We start from the raw sequence: 10,476 nt of genomic DNA, 5'->3' as shown, positions 1-10,476 counted from the left end.
ATCCAAAATGACATGGACAAATGCGAGAGTGAAGAAGAAGCTGTATTTGGCGAAAAAGAGTTTGAATAGTGGAATTTGCTGTTCCAAGAAAGGGGACAGTTTCAATAACCTGAAGTGCTCGAATAACATAATGACTATCTGAATATAAATTAAAAGCACTAGTAGGCAGAAGCGTAAGGGCCTGTAAAACTGCTTGAAGCTCAACTTCCTGGGCTGAAGAAAGACCAGTATCCCAGGATGTAGTATTTCCATCAATAGTAAGAGCAGCCATTCCATTAGATGATCCATCTGTAAACACTAAGGCAGCCATAGAAAGAGGTGATAAAGATACCACGCGAGGAAATATGAAAGTATAAGAAGAGGCAAATTGAAGCAATTTGTTAGAGGGATAATGATGTGAAATTGTGCCCATAAAGTTAGCCCAACCAATAGCCCAGGAATCACAATGAAAATAAAGCCATTCCTGCTGTTGTAATGTATAGGGAATATAAATAACATGTGGATCTCGTCCAAGATATTTACAAGATTCCACACGGCACATGTGAACTAAAGTAGCCACCAATTCATAATAAGGAGTTAATACTTTTGAGGGAGTAGCAGATAAAGAAAGCCATAGAAGGGGTCCCTTCTGCCAGAGGACCGCTGTGGGAGAATGAGGTGTAGTTAAAATATAAGCTTCCCAAGGAGCTGAATAATCAATATAATTTACATGTTGGGAAGAGATAGCAGAATTTACTATTTTTAAAGCTTCAGCCGCTTCAATTGTTAATTCTCTGAGGGATGCAGGGTTAGGGTCTCCTTTTAACAAATCAAATAAAGGTTTTAATTCAGCTGTAGATAATTTAAGATAAGGGCAAAGCCAATTAATGTCTCCCAGAAATTTCTGAAAACCATGTAAAGTACGCAAATGAGAAGTTTTAATTTGTAATTTCTGACTAGTAAAATAATAAGAACCCAAAATATAACCAAGATAAGTGAACGGAGGATGCTCTTGCACTTTATCATTGGCTACAATTAATCCAAAAGAGGTAAGGTCTAGTTTTAATTGTCCAAAAGCTTGTCGTAGTACTGTAGGGTTTAAATGATCTAACAATATATCATCCATATAATGAATAATATAAACGGAAGGAAATTTTTGGCGAGTAAAAGAAAGAGCCCGCGCTACAAACTTTGACACAAGGTGGGGCTATTTGCCATGCCTTGAGGCATTACTAACCAATGGTACCGTTTTATGGGTTCTTTAAAATTAGTAGAAGGGACACTAAATGCAAAACGTTTGCAATCTTGAGGGGCAAGGCGTATGGTATAAAAACAGTCTTTTAAATCAATTATTATTTTGTATGTATTTTGCGGAATGGCCATTGAGGAGGGCAAAACTCCAGATTTCTTTTTGATAACAAAAATAGGTGAATTCCATTGGGAAGTAGAGGGAGCTATATGGCCCAATTCCAGCTGTTCTGCACCAGCTGCTGGGCAACAATTATCTTTTCATTTGATAGGGGCCACTGATCCACCCACACCGGAGTTTTTGATAACCATGTAATAGGATCGGCGTGAGAGGCAGGATGAGCAGCAGCCCCTCTAAAAATATCCTAAACTTAGTCTATTTCGTAGGGGCTGTGGCTGAATGGGCTCTCGAATGCCTTGTTGACCAATCCCCAGTCCCCCTGAGGGTAGCAGTCCTTGATCTAAGAGTTGTCGAGTGACTACATCATTTGGACTAAACAAACTCCCATTTTTTCCATAATATCTCTCCCCCACAAATTAATGGGCAAATGATCCAGCACATAAGGCTGAAAAGTTCCAGAATGGCCCTCATCATCTTTCCAAATGAGAATAGCACTGCATTGCTGTGGATATGTAGCATGGCCAATTCCTTGTAAGGATGTGAGAGAGGCAGAAAGGGGCCAGTGAGAAGGCCAATATTTTTTAGCTATTACAGATACATCTGCTCCAGTATCCAGCACGCCTCGAAAAGGCTTTTCTTGAATATAAATTATAAGTTCAGGCCTTCCTTGTTTTATATTTTGAATCCAAAATACATCTGAGGCCCCAAAATATTTTGTGCCTCTAGGGACAGAAGTAACAGAATTTCCAACAGAGATTAAAGGAACTAGGACCAGCTGAGTTATTCTTTGCCCAGCAGAAATAGATATAACTCTAGTAGGCGCTGAGGCCTTAATTTTTATTTCTCCAGTATAGTCTTGATATATCACTCCTGGGGTAATATGTAGGCCTCTCAATGCCAAGCTACTGCGGCCTAATAACAGACCAACAATTCCTTTTGGAATGGGGTCAACTATGCCCGTAGGCAGAACTTGAACTCCCATCTCAGGAGTTAATACTGTGTAGGTGGAGGAACAGAGGTCCAATCCTGCACTTCCTGGGGTTGCTCTGAGGAGACTGGAAACCGTTTGTTGTTGTTGCTGTTGGTTGCCAGCAGGTAGGCTTGAAGCCATGAAAAGCACGGGGCTGCCCCGTTTTTTTGTTGAGGGGCCAGGGGCTGGCCCCTCTGCCAGTTTTCCGTAATCGGATGGCCAGCACTATCAAAAGCAAGTTTACAATCCCTGGCCCAATGTCTTCCCTTATTACATCGGGGGCATCTCCTTAGTTTAGCTACCTTTTTCTGATTAGGACATTGAGTTATTAGGTGGCCCATTTGGCCGCAAGAAAAACAGCTGCCCGGAGGTCCAGCAATTCGGGGACATCTTCCTCCATTTTTGCCTCCCTGGGGAGAGCGGAGGAATTCAGTTATGGTTTGTCCCTGAAGTGCAGCAGCCAGTGTGAGGCCCTGCATATAGGATGAGCCAATGTCAGCACAGAGCCGAATATAATCAGTTATTCCTCCTTTTTTTCTAAGTGGTCTAATGGCTGCTTGGCAAGCTGCATTAGCATTTTCATATGCCAATTGTACAAGAACCATACCGGCATCCCCATCTTGGATGAGACGGCCTGTTGCCTCTAGTAACCGAGAGACAAAGTCTTGATAAGGTTCATCTGGTCCTTGTCTAATTTTAGAAAGATCCTCAGTCTTATTAGAGTTAGGAAGTTTCTTCCGGGCACGCTTAGCAGTGGCATTAATCTAAGCATATGTGCCCAAAGGGTAATTTAACTGGGTATGGATGTCATTATAAGCACCTTCCCCAGCAAGCTCTGCAAAAGTAGTAGGTATATTATTAGCCCTATTAACCTCTGCTGTGGCCTGACACTGTTCCACAAATTCAGACTTCCACAACAAGTAATCTCCTCCACTAAGATAAGCTCTGGCTAATTGTTTCCAATCATTAGGGCATAAAGCATCAGTGGACAATGTTTCCAAAATTACCTGCGTAAATGGAGCCGTAGGTCCATATTGAGCGCAAGCGTTTTTCAAGTCTCTTATTTGCTTAAATTGAATAGGTTGGTGAGTTCTTTGTTGATTTTGGTCCTCCATTACAGGAAATAAATGAAAACCAGAAATATCCTCCCCTCTTTGAGCAGCCTGTGCTAATGAGAGCTGCAAGGCACTACGCCTGGGAGGGCAAATAGACCCTGTCCCAAGAGGGAATTTATCATTAGGAGGACTAGATAACTTCAAAGGCCTGGGCCGACTAAGCTGCGCAGACCGAGTAGACTGCGCCTGGGGAATAACAGGCGGAGGGGGTGGCGGAAAGAATTCTGAGTCCCCTAGAGCTGTTAAAGAGGGCTCACAAACATTCACCCTTAAAGGGGGTCGTTGCATTACTTCAATCTGTGACAATTTTTTCATAAAAGAATTTAACATTTCCTCAAAATGGACTGTTTTATCCTCAATAGGCTCATCATATATTTTTTCCTCAGTATCTGAGTCATCTGACTTTTCCTCGGCATCCGAGCCATCTGAATTTGTCTCATTTTCTGACTCAATAGATTCAACTTTTATCAATTTATTTGATTTCTTTTGGGCAGCAGTATGCACTTCTGGGTCAGGGCGAGACTCTTTACCCTGTCCAACTTTCCCAATCAACTGATTAAATTTTATTTGTTCATGTCTGGGGTCCAGAGAGTCTCAAACTAAATTCCAAAGTGTAAAAGCATCCACTGGGGTTTTTTCAGGGCCACTTGCATCATAATGCTCCTGAATCATTTTTCCTATTTTTTGCCAAGTTTCTAAACTAATGGTTCCTTCCTCCGGAAACCAGGGGCATACTTCCTCGATAAAGTGAAAGAAACTCTCTAATAGACTCTGTCCAACTTTTACTCCTAGAGCTTGAAGCATGCCCTTAAGAGCCTGCACATATAATGTACGGCTGTTTCCTTGACCAATAATTTCTCACTCCCGACTATACTATCACCCGCTTTTTTTCCGGACGTGTCCTCTTACCTTAGCAGGGTCTTCTGCCTTGATCCCAGGTTTTCAGGATCCCTGTTCAGGCACCACTTGCCGAAACCAGCCAGCAATGAAACAGACTCCTGATTTAGGGGGCGAGGATGGAAAAATAAAGACATAAGACAAAGGATGGGGTCGGGAGGTCTGTAGCTCAAGACTGCAGCCCCGTTTATTTTTAACTCTCCTTATTTATACTATTAGAAGTCAAGAGGTAACCTAAGGTCACCATAGTGCAGAAAAGCAAGGAAAATTTTAATAAAAACAAGGGTGCAGAAAGAAACAAGACAAGGTCAACTGATAGAAAGTAAAGCAAATTCTACAGACATTGCAAGGCAAACCTGGACACCTGGTGTTTTTCATGAAAGCCAGTTCCTTGTATGTGCCTTCAAGTGATCACAAGGGTCAAGATGACCTTGGAGCTTTACTGTCAGCTCCCAACAATTCTTCCATTCTCCTTTTTACAAAATTACGTGATTATAAAGCGTGATTTAGAAAGGAAGTGGCTTCACGTTCCACATGGAAGTAATGCTTTCTCTATATCCCTCCCATAAATCTACATACTGGACTTGGCTCTATTGTTTCAATGTTGTCTTATTTGTAGGGTGTTATATATTTTACTGAACCCTTGTATATAAACACAGAACTTCTCTCTCCTATTATTGCTATTGTTTCTCTTACTGTTCACTCGTGTACACTTGGGAAATTAATGCACAGCACATACACTCACAAAAAATGATCTGAGAACCTTCTCCCATTTAAAATTCACCATAATTTACAGAGCACTTAAGAACTTTGAACAAAATATACTCATGAAAAAATTATTCATAAGCAATTTAAATTTCATATTTTCTCTTTACTAAGTTGTCTCTGAAACACGTGTTACCTCATGTCCAAAAGTGTCCTTGTGCTATTTCAATGAAGCCAGAAAACATTAATTTTTTTCTGAAGTAAGCGGAAGTAACTGTTACTAGATGTGGAAATTGATCTCAGGAGAGGAATTGAGCATAGAGGAATGACAAAGTTCAAGTTAACTTTTGCTTTCCTTTTTACTGTACAAGAAAAGAATTCAAGGCTTGAAGGAAACTTTCTCCCTGACATTTTTGACTGTGTTCTTTACTCATATAAATCTTGTCTGTAAACTTGTAGTTGAGAGTATTACAAAAGGAAACAATATGCCATTTGAAGGCCAGCATAGAACAAAAGGAAATAACTTTGTTTTAAATGTTCTACTGCAAAGAAACAAAGATATGGAGGTTTTGAAGTGTCTTATGGATGGATGTTTCATTCCTGAGATGATTCTCTTGTTGCAGGACTCAGTTATCAATTCCTTTAGTCTGGTCCTGAGTTTTCCATAGCAATAAACATTTCAAAAAAGCAGGATCCAGTGAGTATGATCAGCAAATCCAGCCTCTTCTCGGACCACTACTCCTTTAAGGAGAGTCCCAAAGAAATACCCAGGGTTTATGTTGTTTGCTTCTTTGTTTACTTTGTGCTAGTTCTGGGGCTTGAACTCAGAGGCTGGACCCTGTCCCTGAACAGTTGTCTTTCTTTCCCACCTGCCCCCAAAGCTAGTACACTACTGCTTGAGCCAAAACTCCATTTCTGGTTTTTTGGTGTTTGATTTCAGATAAGAGTTTGACAGACTCTCCTGCCTGCTTGGCTTTGAACTAAGACAGTAAGAAAGCTAAGTGACATCAACTGTATCGACTTCTCTTTTGAACCAAGAAATATTAGATGAAGTTTACTATAAAGCTAATATTTGACAATTTTTAAAGAAGGGAATACGTTCATCAAAGAAGCCATAACTTAAATAACTCAGCAAGAGTAGGTGCACTGAATCCTTTGGGAAGATTAATACTGATTTCATCATTCCTTTGGGGGAAACTTAAAGCCATATTTGCACTTTTTTGTTGATTGTGGGGATTGGACACTGATCCTGGGCACTGTCTCTCAGCTCTTCAGCAAAACTTGAATGCTGTACCACTTTAGCTACAGCACCACTTCTGGGTTTCTGATGGCTAATTGAAGATAAGTGTTTCATGGACTTTCCTGACCAGGCTGGATTTGAACCACAATCCTCTGGTTTTAGCTAGGATTAGAGGCAAGAGCCACCAGCACCCTGCTCATATTTGCATTTATGTTCACTTATGACACTATGTAGACAAAGAATGGAAATTTGAACCAAATGATGACATTGCAGCTTTTCAGAAAAATTGAGGTAGCAATAAATATCTCCTCTTTTTCCATTTTGTTACATTAATGACTCATGAGCTATGGGACCCTTACATTAGCATCCTGTGACATCTGTATAGGTGTATTTAGTATTAGGAAATGTTCATAGAGAAATATAGAAAGACAGATTTTTAGAAAACAAAGGATATCAGGTATGAAAGAACAGCATAGAAGGAGACACATTTATCTAGCCTAAGAGATTTAGAATGCTAAAGCAATGAGGAATAAGCCTAGTTGATAACTAGTTCTTCAATAACCAAAAATGGTTCACTAGAACTGTTTCTGCTATACCTTAGCTACTATCATTTTTTTGCTTCCATCTGGAGTTATTCCTTCTCTTCTATCAAGACTGTTAATTAGCCTCTGCCTTTTTGGTGCTATGACTGGCCAAAATGATTTCCAAATCTCACTTAGACTACCCTTCTCATTGTGATTAGCAGTGACCCCTCTCAAAATCCTGCAATCTTTGAATTTCCAGAACTAATCTTCACCTGACATCTAAGCACATTCCTGGTATTAATTGCCCTGACCTAATGAACAAAACTTTTTTTCAACACAGAATCCTAATATAGGTACTAATTAGGGACTATTATCAAGAATCAGTATGGAAGGAACAATTATATATTCCAAGTTTGGATTCTTTACTTTGCATTTACTAACTAAATGTTCATTGTTGTTGTTGTTGCTGTTGTTGTTTTGGCAGTCCTGGGGCTGAAACTCAGCGCTTGGGAATTATTCCTCAGCTTTTTTTTTTTTTTTTTTTTTGCTCAATTCTTACCACTTGAGGCACAGGACCACTTCCAGTGTTTCTTTTTCTGTTTATGTGTTACTGAGGAATTGAAACCAGAGTTTCATGCATGCTAGGCAATCACTTTACCATGAAGCCACATTCCCAGAACTCTAAATGACTCTCTTAAGATGACGTTAAATTTTCATTCCATAACTATGTATCATAATTTTAACCAGAAACTTTTGCTAGAAAAGGTCATTGATCACAGTACTGAATCCAGTAAGGCTAGATAGACAATGAATAACTGTCACGGTCTAGCCAGGGCACAGAGGGACTTACCTCATATAGCTGGTACAACAGATTGAGCGAGACAGCTCCTGACCCACAGCCCACCTCCAGAATGAGAGGACCACCTTGGTTCCAACTACATTGGGGATGCTGGGCCGACTCCTCCAGCACCCATTCAATCACTTCCTGAGAGAGAGAGAAAAAAAGAAAGAAGGTCAAAATTACACTTAAGCCAGGTACCTGTTGCTCAGGCCTGTAATCCTAAGTACAATGGAGGCAAAGATATGAGGATTGTGGTTTATAGGCTGCCTGGGCAGGAACACCTGTGAGATTCTTATTTCCAAAGAACCACCAGAAAACTGGAAGTGGCCCTGTGACTCAAGTGATAGAGTGCTAGCTTTGAGCTGAGGAGCTCAGGGAGCTGGCCCAGGCCCAGAGTTCAAGCCCCACGACTGAAAAGAAGTGGACTTCCCACCAGAAGAAGTAGACTGAATAACACCCATTGTCCTAGGGAGCATGGCAGAGAAGTCAGGCTGAGCTTCCTGTCAGCTGGGAGTCATAAGTAGGTCACCCAGCTTCTCTGTGCCTCAGTTTCCCCAGCTTCAAATCTGAACAAAGTGAAGGATCCTGTTCCTCATGGGGATTGGGTATTAAAGAAAGAGAGTCATGTTTTGTTTCATAATCCCATGCCTGTCACAACATTAATAACACACACCATCTGAGATCTTTCCGGTTATTTTCTGTCAAATACTCACAGAACTGCCAAGAACCGTATTCAACAGCACCTCCCTCTCTGCCTGGCCCTGCTCTAGAGATCCCTCTGTATTAATAAATTGTTTTCTCAAAACTGTCCCATGAGGAGATTGAAGTCCAATGGTTGAGGCCCAACCCAGAGCTTCACCTGTGGTCAAAAATGGGCTGCTGTGGACTGAGTTTGTGAAAATCCATCTAAACCACTGACTGAGCTTGGCTCTACATGTCTACCATCCCAACTACAGAGGACCGAGCCTGGTGGCTCATGCCTGTCACAGATAGGAGGACTGTGATCCACCCCAACCTGAGCATATATTAAGTCTCCATCTCAGAAATGCCCAAGACAGAAAAGCTGGTAGAAGACCTGACTGGCAAGCCTAAGGCCTTGAGGTCAAACCCTAATATACCAAAAAGAACCAGAGTCCCCGTGCCAGAGGCTCATGCCGATAATCCTAGGTACTCAGGAGGGTGAGATCTAAAGATCACAGCTCAAGAATTAAAATAGGGTTGGCCTCGCCCATCAGAGATCATGATTGGAAGACCCAGAGTCTGACCTATGCTGTTGCACTCCATACTAGCAGGACTCATATCTTTACTAAATGTTGGCCATGCTCTCTGTCCTCCGGGGAAGCCATCCCCTGCAGGCTGCACTCCTAGGTCCTCCCAAGTTCCCACTGCTACCAACCAGGCCCAAGGGAGTACACAGTTCCAGGGCACACAAATCTCTTGTTCTTGTAATTTAATAGTGCTGTGTCCTGTTCAAGCGTCTCACCTTTCCAGGCTCCCAGACCTCAGCTAGGAAGCCCATGCATGCCAGAAAGATAGCAGGTAGAAGTTACCAAAGCATTCAGCCTCCTTGTTACCACTCACTGCTACACACACACACACACACACACACACACACACACACACACACACACATCCAGACTGGTGACAGAAGACTCATCCATGCAGCACCTGCAATTTGCCAACTGATTACTCAACTGAGCACAGTCAGGCTGTACAAGGAGAAAGATGATCTCTCTCTCTGTCTCTCTGTCTTCAGGTGAAAGGATGACCGAGCACAGAAGACAAGAGTTCACACAGAAAGGGGGGGCCTATCTTCTGCATCCAATGCCTCCCAGCCCCAGAAAAAGGGAAAAGACCCCAGAAGGCAGGTGTGGACATGCTGCTCCCCACCAGGTTCCCACCAGGGAAAGGAAGGGTGCAGATATGCAGCTGTGTGGCTCCCACTGCTCCAGGTCAGGGGCTCTGTGGTGTCCACTAATCACCCAACCCTGCATCTCCCCATTTCCTGAGACACTAGACGCTGGAGATGGGGATGGGATCTCGGGTGAATACCCACCCCCAATCCTGGGGCACATTTATGGCAAGGCGTGGGCCAGATGTGGGGCACAGAGGAGGCGCTGGTCCTGGTTGGGAGGGGAGGTGATATGGGGTCGCAGGGAGCGGGCCTGTGTGGCCGCCACTCACATGTGCTCCTGGCAAAATCTGTTGGCAGCTGCTCCAGGTGGGGCGAACAGCAATGGCAGTGGAATGACGGACATCAGGCCCAGAGCAGAGGACAAGGGGGCCAGGACCAGGTCAGGGCCACAAGCTGGCTAGAGATACACTATTGAACCATTGCCTGACGAATCTAAGAGGCAAAATGGGTTTGAGCCAGCAGCACCAGGTTTGAAATGCTGTGCCACGGGGAAGGGGGGGGAAGGGGCCGGAGCGCAGGCAGACACATGGTGGGCCTGAGCAAGGCCTCTCTTCCTAGGCCTCGAGTCTCTTGCTCATCACTCAGCTACCTCTACCTTCCTCAACTGGTGGTAGTCGTGTCAACCAACAGATGGAATCCCAGTGCTATTGGGCAGTATGGAATGTGGGCATGGCCACCATTCTTGTATCCCATTGGTCAGAAAGAACCATGAAAGGATGGGAGTGTGGCTGGAATCCTGTGATGCAGGCAGAATGGGCGGAGTCAAGATGATGGCAGCCCCTTTCCCAGGGAACTCTGTCCAATCCAGTTGGAGACAAGAAGGTTACCTGCTTTAGCCGGATGACTGGACAGATTGTTGTGTATGTCTGTTTGTTCCCAGTCCCAGACCTTGAACTAAAGATCTGGGCACAGTCTGTGAGC

At 43.1% G+C, this 10,476-nt stretch overlaps 1 protein-coding gene across 1 annotated transcript; it reads right to left on the bottom strand.

The window, feature by feature from the left end:
- Positions 1-2,338: 2,338 nt before the first annotated feature.
- On the bottom strand, positions 2,339-9,898 carry LOC122124824 (endogenous retrovirus group K member 10 Gag polyprotein-like). Its single transcript, XM_042699423.1, is given in 2 exon segments — positions 2,339-4,010; positions 9,825-9,898. Coding segments are annotated over 2 exon segments (1,746 nt in total).
- Between the last annotated feature and the right edge of the window lie 578 nt (positions 9,899-10,476).

This window comes from Dipodomys spectabilis, unplaced genomic scaffold (assembly GCF_019054845.1).
Source record: "Dipodomys spectabilis isolate Male_0828 unplaced genomic scaffold, ASM1905484v1 ptg000249l, whole genome shotgun sequence".
NCBI lineage: Eukaryota > Metazoa > Chordata > Mammalia > Rodentia > Heteromyidae > Dipodomys > Dipodomys spectabilis.
The sequence above is the reverse complement of the archived record's forward strand: the minus strand, read 5'-3'. Positions and strand labels throughout refer to the sequence as shown.